Source organism: Ostrea edulis, chromosome 2 (genome assembly GCF_947568905.1).
Source record: "Ostrea edulis chromosome 2, xbOstEdul1.1, whole genome shotgun sequence".
Taxonomy (NCBI): domain Eukaryota; kingdom Metazoa; phylum Mollusca; class Bivalvia; order Ostreida; family Ostreidae; genus Ostrea; species Ostrea edulis.
Window position 1 is genome coordinate 50305341 of NC_079165.1, and position 27428 is coordinate 50332768.

General features: G+C 33.0%; 2 protein-coding genes across 2 annotated transcripts; both read right to left on the minus strand.

Moving 5' to 3' along the window:
• Nucleotides 1-1013: 1013 nt before the first annotated feature.
• Nucleotides 1014-25800, minus strand: LOC130051456 (kinesin-related protein 4-like). The gene is made up of 3 exons (XM_056153399.1): nt 25774-25800; nt 25104-25295; nt 1014-1415 (listed from the first exon to the last, which is right to left on the minus strand). Exons 1-3 carry the CDS (start codon nt 25798-25800, stop codon nt 1014-1016), a joined length of 621 nt encoding a protein of 206 aa, XP_056009374.1.
• Nucleotides 25801-25933: 133 nt separating this feature from the next.
• LOC130051457 (CD209 antigen-like) lies at nt 25934-26727 on the minus strand (the record flags this gene model as incomplete). The annotated part of the gene is given in 1 exon segment (XM_056153400.1): nt 25934-26727. A coding segment is annotated over 1 exon segment (573 nt), but the record flags the coding sequence as incomplete, so codon positions are not given.
• Between the last annotated feature and the right edge of the window lie 701 nt (nt 26728-27428).

A 27428-nucleotide genomic window follows, 5' to 3' on the forward strand; every position in this document is an offset into this window, starting at 1 on the left:
TTTTTGTTTTTTTTTTTTGTTTTTTTTTTTTTTTGCTCTTAATTTTTTTTTGATTCTTTACTCTTTTTAGGATGCCATGTAGCTTAAAGATCCCAGCTCTATTGAGACACGTGGATCTTTTTAATTGTAATTATTATTTGAATTAAATGCACATCTTATGTTGTAGTGCAAAAAATGAAAAACACAATTGTTTTATGTTTGTGATCATGAATAGAACTTTTAAACATTTTGTTGACATTCATTGTCCATTCCAGCTCTTTAGAGACAAGTGAATGAAGAAACCATATGAGAAATTAAATGGTATGGATGTATTATGAACAAAAGAAAATGATAATTGGGTAATATACTAACTTTGCTACAACATATTGATATATTCATATAGTCTTGATGACAGGAATATGAATGAAGAGGAAATGGAAATTAAGGTAACTTCATACTTGCATGATCATCTGATAGTTTAATATGTGTATTTTTTCAATTTATTTTAGTTATAACTCAAATATGAAATAAAATATATAGGTCATCAAACCTTTTAAAATGCAAGGCATACTTTATACAAAATCATATATCAATGTCAGAAAAATTGCAATTTTACTTTAACAGCATCGTTAATATTTTACAAAAACTGGTTAAAACAATATGATAGTATTCATTAATAATACCACGAAATTGTTTCTTTACAAAAGTATTCACAATTTCTTTTAGAAAATAAGGAAAATATGTTGCATAATGAACTTGACAAAGTATTCAATGAAAACAGAATTATTGCCCTTTGATTCAATAATTTTAAGCAGGTTTTCTAAAAGCTCATGATATCACAGGAGGATGGAATCAGTTTAATAGATTAAATATTTTTTTAGATATACCGGTATGTTTATGAAGATAAATGTTCAATCTAGCTTTATTGAGACATTTGAATGAAAATATGAACTTGTAGATAAATATTGACTAGTCAGTCTTCAATTTTTTTAGCACATGATGGTGCAAATAAGTCCTGGGACTGTTCATCAGCCTTAGAATCTGTATCGGAATTTTTTTCCCTCTTCATTCATTCCTTTGTCATCAAGACTATTTGTGAGGTAACTTGACAAAACAGATTGTGATTTGTTGAGTTCCTCTTGAATGTCTGATTTTTCTTTCTTTAGTTTTGTAGTTTCTGTTTTGTATGCAGCTAATTTCTTATTTTCTTTGTGAAGTTTTTTGTTTTCGTCTTTTAAATTTTTCATTTCTTTTTCTATCATATTGAGTTTAATTTTGATCGATTTACAAGACGCTTTACTTTTTCTAGAAACTTTTTCAATATCTTTTTCTCCCTCTGTACTGTTTCCACTTTTAATTTTATGAAGACCTCCCAATATTTGAAGCTCGATTGTTTCTAAAATTTCCACAGATTTTTTTATATCCTTCGTTTTGTGCTGAAAAATATGAATAAACAAAACAGTTTAATTACAGTGTTGCAAATCGCACATTTCTCAAACCACATACTTTGTGACGTACACCAAGGCCCTGTAATGAATGTTTGTTTTAAAAACAATTGATTACAAGTGATAGGGTGAAATTTCGCAGGAAAATTATGCATTTAGAATAATTTGCATGGTGTTTTGCAATGATAGGCCAAATTGCAAAAACAAAATGATATTTCTAACTATTGCAAATAAGTGATTTATGAAGTGCGTCTTCAAATTGGGATAAATTCAGTGTTGTAATCAAGGAAAAATAACTCTTGAATTTAAAAAGAAAAAAATATTTTTCAAAAAGCTTGTATTGTGGAAACAAAATTCCATTAAAATCCAAAATGAACCAACATTAATTCTCACTATGAAAATTCAGTATACATGTATTAGCATTTTAGATTAAGAAATTGATCTATAAATTTCCATTCATTAGAAATAAAACTAATAATTTAAATTATCAAAACAAAATATATAAGTCAGCAGACTCATCACTTTTTATAAGATGAGAGACATACATAAACATCATATAACAACATCAGAAAATTTCAATTTACCTTTCATAGCATTAATATCAAAATTTCACAAAAACAGTTTATAACAATGTAATGATATACATAAAAATTTCATTAAGGATGTATGCAAGGTTAAAGTTTTCAAAAAGTAGGTCAAACTCCCTTGTCAAGATCACAGGGTCAAGTATTTTGGTACCCACGGTAAGGTCTTGTCACAAGGAATACTCATGTGAAATATCAAAGCTCTAACTCTTACTGTTCAAAAGTAAAAAGCAAGATTAAAGTTTTCAAAAATTAGGACAAACTCCAAGGTCAAGGTCACATGATCAAAAGTATTGGTACCCACAGAAAAGTCTTGTCACAAGGAATACTCATGTCAAATATCAAAGCTCTAGCACTATAATGTTCAAAAGTTATTTGCAAGGTTGAAGTTTTTTAAAAGTGGGACACACTCCAGGGTCACAGGGTCAAAAGTATTTGTACCCACAGAAAAGTTTTGTCACAAGGAATACTCATGTGAAATATCAAAGATTAGCACTTACTGTTCAAAAGTTATTAGTAAGGTTAAAGTTTTCAAGAAGTAGGTCAAACTACAAGGTCAAGGTCAAAGGGTCAAAATTGTTGGTACCCACGGAAAGGTCCTGTCACAAATAATTCTCTCTAGCACTTACTGTTCAAAAGTTATTAGCAAGGTTAAAGTTTCAGAAAGAATGACGGAATGACAGACATTTAGGACAAAAACAATACCCCCCCCCCCCTCCGCCTCCCCTGATCTTCTTCGATCTCAGGGGCATTCAAATTTATAACTCCTGCTGGACTAGAACATGCGATCTACTATTCTGCAGTTGACGGCTCAGCTAGACAATGATTTTAGAAATGAATAGACAAATATTGCTGAAATTTATATTTTCATCCATGTTTTAAAAGGAAGTCAGCCATTACGACAATGCAGAGTACCTCTTTAGAAAATATCTGTAAAAATAACCATGATAACTCTGTTCACATTATACAAAAATCTAAATATATCATTGATTTTGCAAAATCTGATTATATCACATGAAGATGGAATTAGTTTAAGTTGTACTTGATACAGATTATACAGAATTCTGAATTTAAAGCCTAAAGTCTTAATATTTCCATGATCTTTTTGGTTCTTCATCTGAGTCCTCTGATTCCCCAGCATCTTCCCACTTTTTTATGTTGGCATGTATAGCTTTTTCAAACATAATTTTGATTTTTTTGTTAAGTTGGTCTGTGGGATGTATTCCATCTGCTAATTTGAAGTAGTGGTATCGTTTTCTTGTCCCCGCCCTCTTTACAGGTACATTTATCTCAATTGTCGAGTGTAAGTATGGGGTGGTGTAATTTGAGAGCGAGTTAATTCTGATGATGTTTCTGTTGATTTCTTGAATGTTTTTATTAATAGTGTCTTGCATTTCTTTATATTTTTCAGTGAATTTAAGATGTGTTGTTTTTCCTTGTTGTTGTCGAGTTTCATTCCATTTTTGAATATTTATTGTTGGAATCGTTGTAAAAATTATCTTTTTGTTTTGCTCAACGAGTTCCTTCATCTTCTCTACCTCCTGAATGAATTTTAGAATTGAGAAATTGGGTTTTGCAAGCAATTCTTGATATTGTCCTTCTTTTTTGAAGTTGGTAAAATCATTAATTCCAGCATAGATATAGATAAATGATCCTGGATGGTTTTTTTGAAAAGTTGTATGCATGTTGAAGAATTGGACCCATGCATTCTCCTGGATAAGTCTTGATACAGACATTATCAATTTTCAAATTCTTGCCTCTGCTGTCAGCAAAAATGTAATTTGAATTTTGAAACTCCATATCTGTAATAAAATGTGACACCTTTCATGCAGGAGTACATTTAAGCAACCTGATATGAAAGTAAATGACAGCTAGGTCTCAACAAATATTCATGTCTTTTAGGGAGTTGCAGTAATATGACCCCCTGGTTGTTTTGGGGATTAGAGAGAGATTACATTTCTAGGTCACCTGATTTGCATATTGCTATTGGGATGTCTATAGTCAACCATTGTCATTTATCTGTTGTCCGTTTACTTTTTAACACTTTTAACTTCTCGAAAACTACTTGGCCAATTTTGGTATATAGCATCAAGGGTTAAAGTTTTTCAGTAATCTAGACTACTTAAAGCAAATAAACTTAATGCATTATATGTGCATAAGAAAAAGGCCATACATATATGACAATTTTTTGACATTTTGAATTTTTAGCTCATCTATTTTTTTTTAGTTTTACCTATTTTATAAGGTCGGTCTTTCATATCTTGTACATATATATATTATTGCAAGACATTATATTTCATATCATGACCTTTGAACTTTGACCTGCTTTTAAGAAAACATAACCCATAAAATGTATTCATAAGTATTCTAGGTGTGGCTATCATATTTTGTGTATAAATCCATTATGGCAAGATCTTGTGACGCAATGGCATTTGATATTTTGACTATTCATGGTAAAATGGAATCGATTAAAATAATCTTTTAAAATTCACAACAGCTGAACAATAGCAGGGCCTAGATGACACAGGTGAGCAATATGACCCATGGGCCTCTTGTTTACAGATTACATGGTTAGCAGAACTTTGTCAAATATGAAATTTCATGGCTATATTTCATTTCTAAGCATTTTTACCTCATATTAACGAATGGTACCTCAACCCATGAATCATCACGTCATGCTATTTTTCACTGCATTTCTAAAACTTTTCATTGTGAAAGTGCAAATAATTCTTATTATGCCCCCATTCAAAGAAGTATGTGTTTTACAAACATCTGTTGTTGTATTATATTTCCTTGGACTAAAATATCGCTTTTGCATTGGTTTAATTATGCTATATAAATGCCGTTTATATAACTATGTCTGATTGATATATGTGATAGTTGACAATATGGCGTAATCATAACCGAATCAACCGTGTTTATATTTCAATTCATACATATCCCTTGCCACGGGCCTCATCAACTGTAAACGGAAAGTTAAAAGGTATCAGACACCATCTTGTACCTTGCCATGACTGTCTATGGATATATATATATATATATATATATATATATATAGATAATAGAACAGTAAAAAAAAGTAGCATGTCATCATTCATTAGTTGAGGTATCAATCATTAAAATGAATAAAAAAATGCATAGAAATAAAGTATAGCGAAGCCAAGCCGTCTATGAGATATATATAAAAAACGTCGCTATGTTACTAAATGTAAAGCTTCTGAAGATTTGAAATGAAAGCGCTAAAGCTTTACTAAACGTCTTCGTGTTTCATTTTTATTTTTTACCTATATATATATATATATATATATATATATATATATATAAATATAGATATATATATATTGAGTTGATCAATCTCATAGACGGCTTGGCTTCGCTATACTTTATTTCTATGCACTTTTTTTATTCATTTTAATGATTGATACCTCAACTAATGAATGATGACATGCTACTTTTTTACTGTTCAAGTGTCAATAATTTTGTAATGTCATCTGTAGAGTCTAATAGAATCCTATGGAAAGTTTTTCTTCTTCTGGTATTGACAGAAAGGATGTCTTGGGTGAATTAGAATATGAGTAATAATCATATTTGATAAAGTTTCAGTAAATTTATTGTACAATTATACAATACATTCCAAAATGTATGTGATAAACATGTAGTTTGAAAATTTGTGGGGGGGGGGGGGCAGTAAATTTCACTGTGGGCCAGTAAATTTAGACAGTTTACTGCATGGTACTACTGGCCAGCAAGTTTTAAATGTTTTCGTGAAGACTGATCCATTAACTTGTACGTCTATTTTATGGTTTTATGCAAAAATAAATTACATACCACGGATTTGCACCAAATTATAACCAAAAAATGGACACTATGTAAATTTAGCATTGCACTCTGGGGTAGGTTTTAAGAATGCTTTAAACAGGTCCAGTCCAAAGACTATTTCTACCTACATAGCTACTTATAGCTACCTAGGTATTTAAACCTAGTTCAGGTAACTATTTTTACCTACTTTTTCCTACACTTGCATTTCGTGGCCAAACGCAGGAACGGCGCAATATGGTGTGTACCAAATTCCTTGATTCACTTACACTGACGATGAATACCACAAACATATTGGACAAAAAAGATTACTTTCTAACCTTTCAAATTTGCATCAATAACTACACCCAGTTCCATTTTCTAACTACAAAATCATATCATGAATGAATGCATATTAAATACTACAATGTATCAATTCATACAGCGGATAATTGCATTAAAAAAAATTAAATGTGTAGTAGGGATAGTCACATATTACTAAAACTGCATGCTTTATAATTTCATTTTATTCCAAGCTTCTCTATTAAGAGAAAACTTATAATTCTAAGAAAAAATTTCAAACATTACCTTTCAGTAGAAGAGTCTTTGGAAAGAATGATTCAGTTTGGTTTGGAGAATAGTGTTCACTTGGGTCTCCCAGAAGTTCTTTATTCATCAGATGAAAAGTGTTCACTTGTAGATAGTGGATGTGGAGAGAGAGAGAGAGAGAGAGAGAGAGAGATTTTGAGTTTTTATTTTTAAAGTTTGAACTTGTTGGACCGTGGGGAATGTGAGCTTGCTCACTTTTGCTTTCTTTCATTTAAACAGTTTTTGAACAAATATTGATCATATATTACAATAGTAAGTAATAAGGAAATACCTTTCAGACAAAGGTCAATCAAGGTCATTTAGTAAAGGTCCATGTCACTCAACATACACCTTATGTATGAAAAAGAAACCTTCATTATTTTAACAATATTTCAACAATTATTGATCATTGTTCGAGTCAATTTTTCATATGAAGTAGTACAGTGATTGGATGCATTTTGGGGAGTATCCATCAGTTTTATTGAAATTCTTGTGTTGTTCTCCTAATGGAGTATATAATTTGTTACTCTTTCTTTTTGTGAAATTGATAAATAATCTGTCTGTCATTAAACGTAGTTCCACCCTCCTGTGACGTCATACGATTTCGGAAAATCAATGATTTATGCATGACAGAATTATAAATTCTATTGGAGTCTTTTTCAATTGTTATTGTAAAAAATCTTGTTAACCATAAAATATTTCAAAAGTCTAAGTTAGATATATAAATAATCAATATGTTTAAAAATATTGAATCCAAGGGTAATCACTTTGTTTTCATAGAATCCTATATTAAGTCTATTATACGATAGATTTCCTTTATTTTTCACATACATTTTGTATATTTTTTAAAGAAAAGGTTTCGTGAAATTGTTATGAATACTATTACGTAATTTAAAAAAGTGTTTGTAAAATTTTGGTAATGCTGTTTAAGGAAAATTGTAATTTTCTGATGTTGATAACAGGTATACATTTGCTAATTGACAAATTTTTTATTAATACCACAACATACTTATTTTATCATTTTTATTTGTTACTAAGATGTATTATTTCAAGAATCAACAATCAAATATAAGATTGAACTATAAGATTCAACTTATAATTCTAGAACTGGGGCCTCCGTGGCTGAGTGGTCAATATAGAGCATCATGCTCAAAATCACACGACCTCTTACCTCTGTCGGCGCGGGTTCGAATCCCGCTCGCGCCGTTAATTGAGAAAGTTGCCCAGTTTACTTTTGAAACATCTGTAGTCTCTTCCCAGGTACATTGTATCTGGGTTCTCTATTCCACCAATAAAAACGGGGTGCCTGAAAAATTGTTGAGTTTGGCCGAAAACATCAATCAATATGATTCTAGAAGGGTGGAATTACCCTAAGGGACACATTCCTCTTCAGGGGAGATAATTATGATATATAATGGGCTTCTTGAAATAGTTAATATTTTGATACATGTAGCTGCATACAACTCCTTCCATAAACCATAATTTTTTATGTACCAAGTTTGATGTCTGTCAAGTTCAAGTGTCAAACTGGACATAGGAATATACTGTCCACTCAATATCTTGAGAACCGTTTGCTTGACAGACATCAAACTTGGTACACTGGTACATCTTCAGGAGAAGATGACCCCTGATGATTTTGAGGTCACATGGTCAAAGGTCAAGGGTCAAACTGGACATAGGAATATACTGCCCACTCAATATCTTGATAACCCTTTGTTTGATAGACATCACACTTAATACATTGGTACATCTTAAAAAGTAGGTGACCTCTATTGGATTTGAAGTCACCTGGTCAAGGGTCAAACTGGACATAGGAATATACTGTCCACTCAATATCTTGAGAACCGTTTGCTTGACAGACATCAAACTTGGTACACTGGTACATCTTCAGGAGAAGATGACCCCTATTGATTTTGAGGTGACCTGGTCAAATGTCATGGGTCAAACTGGACATAGGAATATACTGTCTGCTTAATATCTTGAGAACCCTTTGCTTGACAGACATCACACTTGGTACATTGGTACATCTTAAAAAGTAGATGACCTCTATTGGATTTGAAATCACCTGGTCAAAGGTCAAGGGTCAAACTGGACATGGAATATACTGACCACTCAGAGTCTAAAGAACCCTTTCCTTCACAGAAATCAAACTTGGTACACTGGTACATCTTCAGGAGAAGATGACCCCTATTTTGAGGTGACATGGTAAAAGATCAGGGGTCAAACTGTGACAACTCGGAAAATTAAAGATGGAGTTGAAGTGACAAGCTTTATGATAGAAAACGTCATTTATCGGCCCCTATTTGAGCCCAGGAGCCAATATGAAAATTCCGAAACTTTATTGCGCATCTACAGGATATACCTTTACAGTTCCTTGAATGATATGTGACAACTCGGAAAATTAAAGATGGAGTTGAAGTGACAAGCTTTATGATAGAAAACGTCATTTATCGGCCACTATTTGAGCCCAGGGGCCAATATGAAAATTCCGAAACTTTATTGCGCATCTACAGGATATACCTTTTCAGTTCCTAGAATGATATGTGACTACTCGGAAAATTAAAGATGGAGTTGAAGTGACAAGCTTTATGATAGAAAACGTCATTTATCGGTCCCTATTTGAGCCCAGGGGCCAATATGAAAATTCCGAAACTTTATTGCGCATCTACAGGATATACCTTTTCAGTTCCTAGAATGATATGTGACTACTCGGAAAATTAAAGATGGAGTTGAAGTGACAAGCTTTATGATAGAAAACGTCATTTATCGGCCCCTATTTGAGCCCAGGGGCCAATATGAAAATTCCGAAACCTTATTGCACATCTACAGGACATTACTATTCAGCTCCTAGAATATCATGTGACTGCTCCTACAGATGTAGATGAAGTTTACGTGACAAGCTTTATGTTAGAAAATGTCATTTTTCAGGCCCTATTTGCCCCCTGGGGCCAATAGGAACATTCTGAAACCTTATTGCACATCTACAGGACTTTGCTATTCAGCTCCTAGAATATCATTTGGATTGCGCTGTAAATGTGGACACAGTTTTAGTGACAACAACCAGGACGGACGGACTGGGATAAAAACAATATGCCCGAACTTTCTTTAGAAAGTGCGGGTATAATAAAAAATAATTCAAACAAAAAACCCCGAAAAGAAATGATAAATAAAACTAGATGCTGTCATGAGACAGTAATACCCGCACGTAAGTGTTTGCCTTTAAATATACTCTCTGTCCAAATGGCGGATCCAGAGGGGAATCCGGGGATTGGCATCCCCCCCCCCCCTTTCTGTGGGACATCTTTGTAGTGGTTTTTTTTTTTTTTAAATATGATACTGCTAATATTTGTAGGCAATTATTTTTAATGTACAAGTTGAATAAAATATTAACTAGCACTGGGTGATACACGTATATTTATTTTTATCGATTCATTTTTTTTCCTTCTTTTTTTGGATTCCTGGACCCCCCCCCTTTTTTTTTTATATCGCTGAATCTTATAATGTTTAACTAGCAAAGAAGTGATTTGGCTACGTCATTGCATTCTCAGTTCCAAAAGGGGATGAAGAAGTTGACTCAGTAATTTGACAACTAGGCCTAACGCTATTAAAACAAAGTACGTACTTAAAGCCAAACCTCGATATACCAAATCTTCAAAACATGACTGAATTCATCGTTTAAACTTACATTTTCACTACATACCGTTTCGACTGCCTACCAGAGAGAGAGAGAGAGAGAGAGAGAGAGAGAGAGGTCAATAACTCGAACTTCTTTCCCATTTCAAAAGAAAGAAATTGCGTTGTCAATAAAACCGACGGGGCTCATATTACTTCGCATTGGGATGGTTTTAAAGGGCAGGTGACTGTAATCGCAAATGAAAGTTCGTAGCAGAAACAACACATAAGACATGCGCGGATCCAGAAGGGGGGGGGGTCTAGGGCGTCTGACCCCCCCCCTCCCCTTTGGAGAACCAAAAAGTTTAAGAAATATTCAATTTTAACGAGACTTTGAGTCCAAATGATATGAACGGTAGATACTTACATGTATATGTACTACTAATTGCTTCATTCGAATTTATCAACACTATTATAAATATCATTGAACTCTAGGATAAATAAGACAACACACTGATAATATATTTACGATATTTTCGTCAGATGCAAGTATCGCTTTTAAAAAGAATTCTTAAAAAGTACATTTGTATATGTAACATAAAAAATTTTGTTTAAGAAGTAGACAATTTGAAAGTGAAAAGGAAGTGCCAGGAAATGTTCAGAATGCAGGAGTTGCACCATTTACCCTACAGCTTCGGTGGGGGGGGGGGGGGGGGGGGCTAGGCCGCCCCAAGCCTACTGGGAGTAACCTCTCTCTCTCTCTCTCTCTCTCTCTCTCTCTCTCATTTCTTTGCGATATCAGAAATAGATAGCGGATAGACGTTGTGAAAAGTATTTAAACGATCAAGTGCTGGACCCCACCCCCTCCACTTAAAAAATTCTTACATCCGCTTCTGTACAAGATATACTTCACAAGAGATAGAATCCGGCAGTAACTCGAAAATCCAGGTTTTCTGCAACTCGTCGTAGTTACTTCAGTGTGTAATTTTTACGACAAGTTTAATTTTTAGTGAATTACATTCTCAAACAAATGTGATAAAAGTTGATGATCAGACATCGTCATATTCCACTTTTCCCCTCTCTAAATATAACTATGATCATTTGACTCAGCATGACGTTTTAGTGAGCAAAATATTTACGAAGGTAATGTGACCAGGGTGATATAAAGAGAAGAAATAATGGAGTTTGAATGATATCAATGTTGTTTATTTGTGTTTGAATGCATGATGGTGATCATTGTACATTGATAAAGTGGCTTTTTATAGGATCCGAAACAGTGACATGTGAGAAAGTTGGTTGGCGGGGATTTCTACTTTCACTTTTGAGGATGCAGTAAACGGACGACAGGAGGGGAAGCTACGCATTTCCTCGTTGGATGATTTGTGTACATGTGTGGACGTGGATGTCATTTCAGTGAGTTCACTTGGATTTGAGAGGCTGAGTAAAGGCACAAAGAAATTGTTTCCTGAGTATAGAGTCTGAACCGAGGATATTGCATCATTCCTGATCAGGCAAGTCTGGCTTGTTCATTTATTTTATTTATCATTTCTTTTTCTTTTTTTTGGAATTATTTTTTATTCATTTATTGGTTTACAATATTACAGAAGGTGAAATGTACATGTTTAACTATTTCTGTGTATCATGTATGTGTATTTGTTTTAATTTTTAATTTTCTTTGGGGGGGGGGGGGGGCTGTTATCAGTTTGTGTAGAGTGTCAGTTTTGTGTATTGCTTAAAGATCAGTACCAGTGTCCTACTGTTGAACATGGGGCAGCTATGTAAATTGGCACTTGGTTGGTTTATGCAGTCCTCCCTGACATTGACAGGGCTTTCCCATGGAGACTGTTTTCCAAGTTATGCGTAGAGTGTCAGTCATCTATCTGTGTCTCGCAAGTACTTGGTGCAGACAGCTATCATGCTGAATCCCGTGAAGGAAGGGGATATAGACTTCCTTTGGAATGACGTACATACTCAATGTTGCGTCGCTTGTGGAGACCCACATCTTGAAGAGTGACCTTGACTTTTGACCTTGACCCCATTTTTAAAGGTCAACCACCTAAGACTTTGTGGAGGAGAAAGTGATCTTGACCTTTGACCTTGACCCCACTTTCAAGGTCATTCAAGGTCAACAATCCTAGAATATCATGTGACTACTCCTAAAGATGTAGATGGAGCTTTGTGATAGAAAACGTCATTTTTCGGTCCCTATTTGCCCCCTGGGGCCAATATGAAAATTCCGAAACCTTATTGCACATCTACAGGACATTACCATTCAGCTCCTTGAATATCATGTGACTATTCCTAAAGATGTAGATGGAGTTAAAGTGACAAGCTTTGTGATAGAAAACGTCATTTTTCAGCCCCTATTTGCCCCCTAGGGCCAATATGAAAATTCCGAAACCTTATTGCACATCTACAGGACATTACTATTCAGCTCCCTAAATATCATGTGACTATTCCTAAAGATGTAGATGGAGTTTAAGTGACAAGCTTTGTGATAGAAAACGTCATTTTTCGGCCCTTATTTGCCCCCTGGGGCCAATATGAAAATTCCGAAACCTTATTGCACATCTACAGGACATTACTATTCAGCTCCTAGAATATCATGTGACTGCTCTTACAGATGTAGATGGAGTTTAAGTGACAAGCTTTATGTTAGAAAATGTCATTTTTCAGGCCCTATTTGCCCCCTGGGGCCAATATGAACATTCTGAAACCTTATTGCACATCTACAGGACTTTGCTATTCAGCTCCTAGAATATCATTTCGATTGCACTGTAAATGTGGACACAGTTTTAGTGACAACAACCGGGACAGACGGACGGACGGACCGGGATAAAAACAATATACCCGAACTTTCTTTAGAAAGTGGGGGTATAATAATGATAACTAGATGCTGTCTTAAGACAGTAATACCCGCACGCAAGTGTTTGTCTTTAAATATATATTTTCCGTTGCACTTGTGTATAACTAGCAAGAAAACAATAATAGTAATTTGATAGTTTAATTCAATATGCAGTGGCGGATAAAAAGTTTAGGGGGAAGGGGCTCGCCGGATGAGATTCTAAGATCATCAACAGGTGCTTTGGTTCAAATGATAAATACCTGGTATGTGAGTGTAAAGAACGATGACTCTGGGTTTAAAAAAGTAGAAATTACTTAAAAATCCAAATAAACGTTTAAAACATGATTTTACTGGGACAAACAGTTAATGAGGCGAACGAGGTACAGGGAAAACAAGTTTTATATGAGCAAACAGACTTGACTAAAGGGATCGAAAATACCCATTCCAAAGCTCTTTCAGAACTAGGCCTAGTTTTACCTTTACTCATGCTTTGCGTTTTGCACGCGGCGTGTATATTTAACGGACTGTTATACATGTCTATGATTTTTCGATTTCAAGAGTTGGTTTTGTGCATTAGGAATTCTTATCATGTTTTATAAATGGATAATTATGATGTTGGTAACATGGTAAGTAAATATTTGTAAGTTATATATGTGTAATCGAGAACAAAGCTGCAAAGCGAATAAGATGCCCCTGTACTGAAACTTGTACCACGTGTTTGACAGAGCTTTAAAACCGACTATCAGTATCACATTCATGTATATGAAGGATAAAGACACATACATGTACACATATACACAGACATATCACAGATTAACAAAAGAATAGAAAATAAAAGAAAACTTTCATGCAAGAATATACAGATACGAAGGCATAACACTAAGAGGAAGAAATAAAATACTGCAAGCAAGAGTATATGTATATAAAAATCATCATTAAATTTCAAGTCAATTAGCTATGTTTGCTGTTTCAAGTAAAAGCTGGATAGTATAAGAATTTTTGAATATCAATGATGGTAGTAAATTAATCATAATAATGATGATTAGTTTTATATAGCGCCTTATCCAGCGTATGCTGCTCAAAGCGCTTTACAATAATCAATGTACATTATTACCCCGGCAGACCTTATATCAATCTAGAACTTTCTCAGCCTCCTAGGAAGCATACAGTGCAAGCTGCCATTACAAGCCCTAGAGCACTAACATTCTAACAATATCTTTCACTGTCTATAGCCAGGTACCCCTTTTACACTTGGGTGGAGTGAGGAAATTCATGTTAAGTGCCTTTCCCAAGGACACAACGTCAGCCCTGCCGCGGCCAGGACATATAAATATTTAAAATGGCATTGCTGATGGAATTTACTAAAAAATAAATAATAAAAGTAAAGATAGAAAAGAAAGGTATATTGAGTCAATTGCAAACACACACATAAACCCTGCATAGATAGAAAGAGCAGAAGCAACATAAAGTGTAAGGGGGGCCAGTATAAATTCAGCAAAATGAAACTTAAAAGCATATACATTTTAATCTATTTCACATGTATATATTAATGCTAGGATTGAATGAACATGAAAATTGAATTCAAGGACACATGTACAATATTATATGTTTCACTATATAGAACATGGAACATATTTTATTTTCCTATCCGACAAGGGCCCTCAAGGGGCAGCATGAAAATGCATACAAATAATGTACATATACATATACAAGTAAAGAGAGAATCTCATCACCTAATGAACCGAAGTTGCATTTGTTACATATTCGTTCATTCCTAGTAATACCTGAATATCTACCAACTTCAATCATTAAATGAGCTGATATCTGTAACTTACAAATAGATCTTGTAATATCAAATTTTTTAATATTATTAAGATAGTTCTCAAAACCAAAGTGCTCCTTAAGTTTAAAATATAAAGTGCACAGTTTCCCATCAATTAAATTATTTTGATTATTGTACCAGGTTTCAGTGTATTTATCACAGAGTAATTTCTTTACAGTTTTCTTAAATTTATACTGACTAGAATCTCTTTTTTACTAGTGTCTGACAGTTTGTTGTATATATATTACTATAAAGGGAAAAAAATCATCAAAAATCAGTTTATAGAATTGATGCCGAATAACGCAGCCGGAAACTTTCTATGTAACTAGCTATCTCGTCTGCCGACACCAGAAAAACAATACCCTATGCGGCATTTTGGAAAAAAAAAATACCTGCAAACAAGACTTAGCCCTCAAATCCACATGTTTTTCACATGTGTGTAAACAGGCAGAGTGCACCTCAGGAAGTAGCCTCAGCTACCAACAGCAAATAGTTCCTTTGTATAGACTTTGTTATTTCTACAAATTGCACAAAATTTCCTAATCAGGGGTACAAAAATTAAGAGAAAAGAAGAGGAGGAAATGAGAAAAATGGCGCGAGGAAAAAAAATTTCTTTAAATATATGGAACTACAATTGACAAAGTTTAATTTAGGTTGAGCATCACTGAAGAGACATTATGTTGAAATGCGCATCTGGTGCATGAAAATTGGTACCGTATAAGTTTTACATGATAGTGATATATTTATTATGCTACTGATATAGATTTTTCTGTACATAAACACACACACATATACACCCACCCACACACTAGTATAAATAAGGACGTCAGCCATAAGGAAAACATGAATTTCAAGTTTATTTAAACATTCATAGTTTCCATATGTTTCCAGCTCTAGCCACGTGGAGGCCTCCTTTCTGTAGAACCTTTTTTTTTTTTTTTTTTTAACGAAAAATTTTAAGCCACCAATATTTGGCAGTTTCCCCTCACAAAAAGTAGCTATTTTTTCTCAATTATATTTATATCTATAGATATGTTTTTCCCTATTTCAAATCTATGGAAATTTACAGGCCATTTTAAACAAGTTAGGTCATGCCAATTTGTAATCTAGTTCGTCGTATTTGCCACTTCGATTTGTAATGAATCCAAATTATATTATAAAATAATAATATCCGCCTGTGTGTTCAAAAACGTTAGAATAAATTTTAATTTAATTTTGTGGATCACTGGCATTTTATGCTTTTGTTCATTATCTTAATTAATTTATATAATTATGTGGTTTTGATTTTGTTTATAATTTTTTAATGATATCAATAGATCTAACTTTTACCAGAAAACGTTTCAACGGGACTTCATTTTGCCGATTAAAAAAAATGTATGCATGCTGACATCTTTTACAAGTTCACTTATATTTAAATCAACCAATCAGAACTGAATTACACATGCACATAATTAGGTATTTCCCAGTTTGTAAATATATCAAGTTCCGAAATAAGTTATATTTCTTATTGACTGTCAAAAATATCACACCCACAACCCTAAAATTTTCTGGAAACAAAAACAAAACTTTGCCATAATGACAGAATAAAATCTTTTGGGTCGGTGGGACTTTCTCAGACTCAGTCGGATGAGGGGAAACAAACAATATTTTTATTTTTGCCTTACAACTAAAATGAGAATGAGACACACTGAATTTATCCCAGCTCTATTGAGACACGAGGACAAATTTAGTGTGCTTTTACTTGTTAATAATATGAATTGCAGTGTATTGAAATATATTATAAATAAATGAATATTATAGGAAACATACGTAAAAAAGATATTAAGTATTTACATCTTGACTATAGTACTATACGTCTTTATTTGCATCTTAAACATCTATGTTGACAGTTTTAAATAATCAAAGAACCCGACTGACTATAGCTGTAATTCCCAACTCTGTTAGCAAGTGAATCTAGAATATTCATGGAAATTGTATTTGTCTGCCCTCCCCCCCCCCTCTTTAAATGAATGAAATAAACGGATAATTCTTTATAAGTACAGTTCTGTTTAGTGAAGTGGTTGTGGTAAATCTATAAACTTTAAGCTATAAACATATCTCCTGATATGTCCCATTAATCAAAAGATGGGTTAGGTCCTTCCATTTGAAGAAACTTGAATCTCTATCACTACAGGACACATTGTACAAAATTTAGTTGAAATTGGATTATTGATTTCTTGGTTGTGGAAGAGAAGATTTTTTAAAGTTGACACCTATGTAATTTTGCTATTTCACTATTATCTCCCCTTGTAGATGGGGCTGTTCCTTCTTTTGAACTAACTTGAATTCCCTTCACTGATGGATACTTTATGAGAAGTTTAGTTAAAATGGGCCTAGTGATTCTGGAGAAGAAGATAAAAATGTGACAAGTTATAACAATGACAAGAAAAGCTCAAGTGAGCCTCTGGCTGAAGTGAGCTAAAAAAGCAAAAACAAAAAAACTAAACAAATTGATTATGCAAAATTTAAATTCAAAATACATATATTATATATATATAATATATTTACAAGTGAACTAAAATGAGAATGAGACACACTGAATTTATCCCAGCTCTATTGAGACACGAGGACAAATTGAGTGTGCTTTTACTTGTTAATAATTTGAATTGCAGTGTGTTGAAGTATATTATAATGAATATTATAGGAAACATACGTAAAAAAGATATTAAAGGGACTGATTCACGATTTTACCCAACATTTTGTTTTTCACTTTTAATGATCAAAATCTACTGTCTAATGTGTTTTAACGATTTCACATGAAAATTAAGGTTATACAGCATGACAGAAGCTCATTGTAGAGAGTTTATTCTTTGTTTTGTAAACAAAGATTGCGGTATGTTATTGTTTACGAAATTTTCAAATAAATGGATATCGATCCAAGTTTATTATATCTTTAACATTTCAAGCATTTTGGGGTAACATGTGTCATCTATAATTTAAAATTTGAGACAATGCAAAATTAAGATGCATTATATTACAAAATCAATATTTCACTTGTTTATTTGTTTACATAAAAAGACTCGAGTCTTTGTTTACATAACACATATTTAAGGCTAAAATATTGCTTTCATTCTTGCATTCAGAAGGTCAACATTTTGGCTGTGAACATTAAATGAGTTATATTTCTAATGTGTAACATAAAAAAAGAAAAATATTTTTTATCAAAAATCGTGAACCAGTCCCTTTAAGTATTTACATCTTGACTACAGTACTAATACGTCTTTATTTGCATCTTAAACATCTATGTTGACAGTTTTAAATAATCAAAGAACCCGACTGACTAGCTGTAAGTCCTGACTCTGTTTGAAATTAGTCTAGAATTTTCATGGAAATTGTATAAATTTGTATGCCCCCCCCCCCTTTGAAATAAATGAATGAAATAAACGGATAATTCTTGATAAGTACAGTTCTGTTTAGTGAAGTGGTTGTGGTAAATCTATAAACTTTAAGCTATAAACATATCTCCTGATATGTCCCATTAATCAAAAGATTGGTTAGGTACTTCCATTTGAAGAAACTTGAATCTCTATCACTACAGGACACATTGTAATTTGTACAAAGTTTAGTTGAAATTGGATTATTGATTTCTTGGTTGTGGAAGAGAAGATTTTTTAAATTGACACCTATGTAATTTTGCTATTTCACTATTATCTCCCCTTGTAGATGGGGCTGTTCCTTCTTTTGAACTAACTTGAATTCCCTTCACTGATGGATACTTTATGAGAAGTTTAGTTAAAATGGGCCTAGTGATTCTGGAGAAGAAGATAAAAATGTGACAAGTTATAACAATGACAAGAAAAGCTCAAGTGAGCCTCTGGCTGAAGTGAGCTAAAAAAGCAAAAACAAAAAAACTAAACAAATTGATTATGCAAAATTTAAATTCAAAATACATATATTATATATATATAATATATTTACAAGTGAACTAAAATGAGAATGAGACACACTGAATTTATCCCAGCTCTATTGAGACACGAGGACAAATTGAGTGTGCTTTTACTTGTTAATAATTTGAATTGCAGTGTGTTGAAGTATATTATAATGAATATTATAGGAAACATACGTAAAAAAGATATTAAGTATTTACATCTTAACTACAGTACTATATGTCTTTATTTGCATCTTAAACATCTATGTTGACAGTTTTAAATAATCAAAGAACCCGACTGACTATAGCTGTAAGTCCTGACTCTGTTTGCAATTAGTCTAGAATTTTCATGGAAATTGTATAAATTTGTATGCCCCCCCTTGAAATAAATGAATGAAATAAACGGATAATTCTTGATAAGTTCAGTTCTGTTTAGTGAAGTGGTTGTGGTAAATCTATAAACTTTAAGCTATAAACATATCTCCTGATATGTCCCATTAACTACAGGACACATTGTACAAAGTTTAGTTGAAATTGGATTATTGATTTCTTGGTTGTGGAAGAGAAGATTTTTTAAAGTTGACACCTATGTAATTTTGCTATTTCACTATTATCTCCCCTTGTAGATGGGGCTGTTCCTTCTTTTGAACTAACTTGAATTCCCTTCACTGATGGATACTTTATGAGAAGTTTAGTTAAAATGGGCCTAGTGATTCTGGAGAAGATAAAAATGTGACAAGTTATAACAATGACAAGAAAAGCTCAAGTGAGCCTCTGGCTGAAGTGAGCTAAAAAACCAAAAAAAAAAAAAAAACAAAACAAAAAACAAAAAACCAAATTGATTATGCAAAATTTACAATCAAAATATATATATATATTTACAAGTCAACTAAAATGAGAATGAGACTTACTGAATTTATCCCAGCTCTATTGAGACACGAGGACAAATTGAGTGTGCTTTTACTTGTTAATAATTTGAATTGCAGTATATTGGAATATATTATAATGAATATTATAGGAAACATACGTAAAAAAGACAAGTATTTACATCTTGACTATGTACAGTACTATACATCTTTATTTACATCTTAAACGTCTATGTTGACAGTTCTAAATAATCAAAGAACCTGACTGACTAGCTGTAAGTCCCAGCTTTGTTGAGACACATGTACATGGACAAAAGAGGTAAAATCAAAGTGAAATTTAAAGTCAGTGAACAGCATAACGTTTGCTGATAATTCTATCATAATGGGTATCCCATGTATGATGCAAGTAGATATTTCCATCAACGTGAAAATATTGATCAATGTTGTTTATTTGTTGAGGAGGGAATTTAATCCATTTCCAAGCATGACTGTGATTTTGGACATAACTGTTTGTGAAGATGAAAATATGACAGTTAAATATGGTAGAAGTTGCTATTATTTCTAATTGTGTTGCCCAAGTTCTCTGTTTTCTCATAGTGTTTACATGGTGCTCAAAGTTATCTGCTCCACCCTCCATCCATGTCTCGAATGCAAACCTATGATTTTGGAGAGAGTCACAAATAAGTTTTCTCACATTTTTGTGGTAGCATTCAGATCCAAGTATCTCCTTACTTATTGCACGGAAAAAACAATTTCCGTCAGGATCAGTTGCATCAATAGTAAAATTTGGACTCTCTGATTGTAATTTTTGAATGATCTGTGTATATCTAAAATCTCTCGGAAGTGGATAATTGATATCATCAAACCTGTAGGGAACTTTGAGTATCTGTGCTATTTGTTGTTTTTTTTTTGGAAAGGGATATGGCATTTAATTCCTGTACACTAAGAGGTTCATAATTTTCTTCAGTAATATTCATGATATTTACATCTTGTATCGTATGATCTTTTGTTCTCTGAACTCTCATATTTTCTGTATTGATACACAGTTTCTCTTTGTTTCTTTTGCTTTGTTTTGTGAGTTCATAATTTTGTTCAGTAATATTCATGATATTTACATCTTGTCTCATATGATCTTTCGTTCTCTGAACTCTCATATTTTCTGTATTGATACACTTCTTTTTGTTTTTTGTGCTCTGTTTTGTGTATTGCTCAACTGGTACCTTCTTTTTTGGTATATTTTTGCCATTGTTGTCAACTTTACAAAGCTGGATGCATAAGGGTTTGTTTTCAGGTAGATCTAGTGAGCTTTTCATTGGAACACAGCAATAAATTGCATCATGATCTGAGTAATATGTTGAAATCGTTCCTGAATACAAATTTTTCAGTTCAATGTTAATATAGATATGATCAAGAAGAGAACCAGAAACGTGTGTTGGAATGCGAATGAGTTGTTGCAATTTTTTTTCACAACAAAGTTTGTATAAAGGCAGGCTGTTTTTCAAAAAGTCAATGTTGAAATCTCCAGTAATTATGCACATTTTTCCCTTGCTCTGATAATTGTCTAGTGTTGTTTCCAGTGCCTTAATAAATGTTTCAATCTGTACGTGATTTGGTCTGTAAACTGAAATAACAACATATGGAGATATTTCATCACAAAATAGTGTCACGCCTAATATTTCTAATATGGCATCGTTTGCGATATCAATTTTCTCTATTTTCAATGAATTTTTCAGGTACATCAAAACTCCTCCTTTTTTGTTACACTTCATACATATTTGATTTGAGCAGTCATGACCTTTGAAGCATTCTTTTCTGTCTCTTCTGTATAGGTAAAAACCTGGAATATGCAGATTTTCATCTTTGTCAGCCTCGGATAGCCATGTTTCTGATATACAAATGATATGAGAAGATAAGAGATTCTTGTCATTTTTCAGATCTTTCAAGTGACATTTTAATGATTTGATGTTGATGTGAGAAATGTTCAAGAAATGATTGCAGTCAAAATCCTCTAAAGTTGTTGATTTGATCAGTGGCATTTCATTTCTCAATCTGGTCATTTCTTCTTGTACTGATGGACTTGTTTTGATTTTCTTTCTATCAAAGGATGTTAAATGTAGACGTTGTATAGTTTTGTTTCTGCTCAAAGCAACATAGGCTTGTCCAGGTCTAAAAGGTCCATCAAAAGAAACCACTATTTCTTCTGTTGTCATTCCTTGGGTTTTATGAATAGTGCAGGCAAAGGCCAGACTCAGAGGAAATTGAGTTTTCATCTGCTCCACTGAACTATGTTTTCTGACTGTAAAAGTTATTTGTTCCCTTTGTATTGGTGTAGATCCATTTGATGACATGTGCATTTTTCTCCTCTTATGTTGTCCTACTATTGGATCATCAAATTTAACTAAAATGAATTTTATTTCATCTCTGTTTGCATCTCTGATAAATCCAGTCACTATTCCAATAACACCATTGACAAGACTGTCAGACAAATCTACATTTCTAATGAGCATAACTCTAGCACCAATTGCAATTGCTAAAACATCTTCTAAATTATCTAGTATATTTGGTTGTTTTTCAGGCAGTTTAACTCTTCCAGTTGTTACATCTCTTTGGGAAGTCTTTGCAGAGAAGTAATATATTGGCATATTAAGACTCTGTAGCATTTTTAAATTATGCTCATCCACTTGTTTGTTTAAAGGAAATACATGCAGTGCCTCTGTTGGATAGTATTCTGCAGTGGAAAGTATAACCTGCTTCTCTATTACTTTCAAATCATCCTCTTCTAGGATACCAATTCTTATTCTGTTTAAAATATTTGCAAATTGAAGGTCTGATTTTTGTCTCATTACTTGTGTAAGTTCGCCCAATTGAAATAAATCTTTCCATAAGTGAAGGGACAGTTTGCTAAGGGAATTTGTTGGTGAACAAAACAGATGTTTATTTCCTACAGGTTGAAGTTGGTAGAAATCCCCCACAGCAAGTACACTTATTCCCCCAAAGTAAGTTGATGTATCTGTGATTCCCATGATGTCTTGAAGACGGAGGTGAATGCTGTTTAGTAATGAATATCCAACCATAGAAATTTCATCAATGATGATCAATTTTAAATGTTGCAAATAAAAACGCATAGTTGCAAGTCTGTTTGCAGATAGAGGTAAAAGATTTGAATTTTGCCTATTTTCAACAGGAATGCCCAGTGCACTATGTATTGTATTTCCTTTAATATTTTTAGCTGCACATCCAGTTGGTGCCATCAGTAAAACCGTAGTTCCTTCTGGATTATCTTCACAGAGTACTTGTAGCTCTCGTCTTGCCATATTAACAATAGCATTTATTAAATGACTCTTTCCTGTACCAGCTCCTCCGGTCACAAAGAAATGGAAAGGTTTGAAAGGTACCTGTGTTTTATAGGATTGTTTAAGATTTCTACACCATTTTGATATAATGTTGAAAATTTGCCTTTGATCATTATTTAGTGAGTGAATTAATTTACTGTACTCCTCAAAATTGATAACCCTTTCTTGTTTTTCTAATCTGTATGCAATGTCTGGTTCATTTTGTAATTCTGGTGGGTTGTTTAGAATATCAGGTGAACATGTGTTCAATCCAAATTCATCTGCATAAGTTGTTCCTTCTAATTTTGAATCATTTTGTTCTTGTTCTGTAGCTGAAGATATTTTATCCCATTCATTACACTCAAAGTGTTCGGATCGCAGTATTTGGAGGGCTGAATCTAATAATCCTGTTTCTTTCTCGTATGCTTCCATATTTTTTATGATTTCTTTTTGTCTTGTGAAATAATGCTCCTCATAAGTGTTGTATGGTTGAAGTAAATCATTTTCTTCCTTTCTCCATGGAGTGTAAAGCATTAATATGCCATGAAAAAACTTTTCAGGATGTTTTTCTTTTGAAAATCTTGGAAATCGTATGACTGCCCTTTTTCTTCTTCTAGTCATTGTTCCGATACCATTTAGCAGTTTTATTTTTTTAAGATTTTCCTCGGTCTCTATATCAGTATTCTCTGCAGATACATTTTCTTCATCTTTTGATGTTGTATATTTTGTTTGGTATAAGGAACCAAAATCTGCAAGAATCATGTTTTCAAGATTTTTTGGTCTTGCTGAATACCTTTCTAACAACCCTTTTTGAAAAATGTCATCACTTTCTGGATCTAATTCCTCTAACTGTTTTCTTGATTTTAGAATATGAATTCTTTCTGATGGTAAACTTGTGTTTATAAAAACAACCTGCCTTGAACATTTTTTCATTGGCATCGAAAGAACACGATAAACAGCCTCTTGAGCAGAAACTTCTCGATGGGTAAGAAATACATTTCCCAATTTTTTAAGTTGTCTTCGAATATTATCATTTTTATCGGATTCTTTTGAGGCTTCTTTAAGTAATCTGCCCATTTCTCGTTCACCTTTGCTAATGTAACTTAGTATGTACATTGAGCAAGCCCATGGATCTGTTACAAATTGAATGTCCATGTTTGCCTTCCAGATTGACAATAAATGTTGGTTATAGTTGTTGACAAAACAATCTTTAGGCTCCCTTTGCAAAATAATAGTTGTCTTTGATGCAGTATCCCTCAATGCTTGCATGTAGTTTTCCTTTGTTATATTACATTCTGTAAGTAGATTTGTCAGAGTCATATTTGTGTTTGTTGGTAGCTTTTCATAAACTTTACTTAAAAGAATTTTTGAGCAGCTTTTTGTTGGATAGTTTGTGATGGATTTTCAGAAACATACTTTTTTGCAATTAATGTTTTAGAAGAAGGGGGGCGTGGGAAATTAAATCTGCACATTCTATCCCTTTTTTTGCAGCTTGCAGAATGACTGTGTCTCTGTAAGTTGGTAAGATCATCTTCAGATTCTGCAGAACAAGAAATATATTCATCAATGAATGAACAGATCTCTTCATCAGTATTTTTTCCAATCTTTGGTGCATCTTTAATCCAAAAGAGACAATGTATATGTGGAGATCCTCTTTGTTGAAATTCTACCCTAAAAATAAATCTTCAACTTTTCCAATTGGGGCCGCAGGGGATTTAATGACGTCACTTATAAAAGTGTTTGTTCTGTGTTCGAATTGGCGTGCAACAGTAATTGGATTTCTCCTAATCCATTGACACCTTTCTTGCCAACTCATATTCATAACATCTTCGTCTGAAAAGGAATGCCCATATTGTTTTCCAACGATTTGTATTGTTTCAGGCCATCGGAGATCTGCTGCACTAAAAGTGCAGAAAAATGTTGGTATATCAAGTTGACGTACCATTGCAAACAGATCATGAAGTGTTTACACCAGTATGGATAACTTCCCCTAATTGATTGAAGAAAAGTGAACCCTTCATTGTGATTAAGTAAATTTTTTATATTATCAGGATTTTGAAGTTTTCCTGCTTTTCTGTTATCATCATCTGTTGATCCTTTTCTGAGGTCTATTGAAATGTTGTCTCTGATTTGTTTTACTTCAGTATAGTATTGAGCAAAAAAAATGTACTCAGCATTGTTTGCAAATCTGTTATCTTTGTTTAGAAGTCGTTGATTAAAATATCTTTTAGGATAGAGTTTTGTAGGGCGATCTGAATAGTTCAGGCCAAATTTTCCAGTAGGAAATTCTCTTGGAAATGCAAGAATTTCACTTGATGTGTCAGCTACCATATCAACAGGAATTTGACCTTCACCTGGAGCTATACTGAAAATGTCTTGATTTTTACTTAGATGTAAATCATTGATGGGTTGAAGGCATGTATTGAATGGCAATCCTCTCAATGCTTCATCATTGTCGTCTTCATCATCATCATCATCATCATCTTCATCATCATCATTGATATTGATGTCATCACTTCCCTTCAAAATTTCATTTGGTGTCTTTATATGATCTTTTTCTGGTTTTCATTATTTGAATCATGATTGCCATCACTTTGCTCTGAGTTAGTATCAAATTTCCATTCAAATATATCATTGTACACATTTTCTGTAATATATTTTGTGTGATCAACCCATTCTTCATCTTCTTGGATATTTTTGTAATTCTGATTAATTTTTTTAAGACACTGCAATGCTTTCATTACATTTTCTGGTCTTATTGACTGGTACATTGCATGACCTTTGTATTTTAATTTTCTTTTAAGTTTAATTGGAACCAGTCCACAATTTGATGGTATTCTGGGGAGAATTTCTGTAACTGTTGAAAGGTTGGATGGGACATTAACAACACACCCTTTAATACCTCTTTGTCCTCCTCGAGGTAAATTAACAATTTGCATAAAAGGAAGTCTTTTTTATATTAATCTTTCTTCAAGTGGACAAATTTCTCTCAAATCACCAGGTATATCGTCAAGTTGAAGTCCATTTCCTACTGACTGTGATGGAATTTTATTGGATTTCATAGATTTGTCACAAGTATTGCAAATGTATTCTTTGCTGTCAAGACTCGCACACTTTGTTCTACAAATTTTTAATATTGAATTCGAAGTGGAGTGATATCTCTTCAAAGAAAAGCATTTGACTGATTTACGATACAAAAGTCTGTTGCAGGATGTGCAAATATATATAGGTCCTTCTTTTATTGATTGTTCAAATTTTTGCTTTATGTATTCCATGGTTTTCTTTTTATCTTTAATTTTAGACCTGGTTTGTTGCTTCTGTTTTTGTTGAAGTGAATTTATTTTCTCCTTTTTCTCTATTGGCGGTTAAATTCTAAGAGTCATTTTCCCCTTTGTTTCTCTACTATTGATTTTGTTTTTGTCAGATGTTGATAAATTTTCTCTTTTATTTCTTCTTCCTGAGGATTCTCTAATGTTGATTTTGTTTTTGTCAGATGTTGATAAATTTTCTCTTTTATTTCTTCTTCCTGAGGATTCTCTAATGTTGATTTTGTTTTTGTCAGATGTTGATAAATTTTCTCTTTTATTTCTTCTTCCTGAGGATTCTCTAATGTTGATTTTGTTTTTGTCAGATGTTGATAAATTTTCTCTTTTATTTCTTCTTCCTGAGGATTCTCTAATGTTGATTTTGTTTTTGTCAGATGTTGATAAATTTTCTCTTTTATTTCTTCTTCCTGAGGATTCTCTAATGTTGATTTTGTTTTTGTCAGATGTTGATAAATTTTTTCTTTTATTTCTTCTTTCTAAGGATTTTCTAATGTTGATTTTGTTTTTCTCAGATGTTGATAAATTTTCTCTTTTGTTTCTTCTGCCTGAGGATTCTCTAATGTTGATTTTGTTTTTCTCAGATGTTGATAAATTTTCTCTTTTGTTTCTTCTGCCTGAGGTTTCCCTTAGATTTGTTCCTTTTTTTTTTTGTTCTGTTGAATAGTTGTGTCTTATAGTCTTCCTTCCTTTTGTTTCTCTTTTTATTATTTCATCTTTCTGACTTGGTGTCAATTTTTTTCTAGTATTTCTCCTCCCTAAATTCTGATATTTTCGAAAAGATCTCGTAAATGTGCACAACTTTTGTTCTACATGTCTTAACAAAATATTTGCAAGAAAAAAGATATTGGAGATCAAAGGTCAAAAATCGCCGAAATCGGCGAAAAATTTTGGCATCCATTTTTTCAGGTCCAGGCGAGCCTTTAGGCAAATCGCCTCCGGTAAAATCGAATCCTCCACAAATCTTCTAAAATGTTTACTCTATCTTGTGTAGAAATTTCAAGACTCTAGCTTCAAAACTAACGGAGGAGATGTGTGGACAACAAGGCCCTTCAAAAAGTCACTAAAAGAGAGATAACTCCTGACCGGAAGTGACGTCAAGCACGAAATTTTGCAAGCAAAGTCTCGTCACCAAAAGACATCTTTCCTGAAAATTTCGTGAAAATCGATAGAGAAATGGCTGAGAAAAACGCGTGTACTACCAAGGAAAATAATAATAATAATAATGAAGAAGAAGAACGCGAACAATAATAGTAAGGTCTTCCGCAGGAGACGGAAGACCTTAATAATAATAATAATAATAATGAAGAAGAAGAACGCGAACAATAAT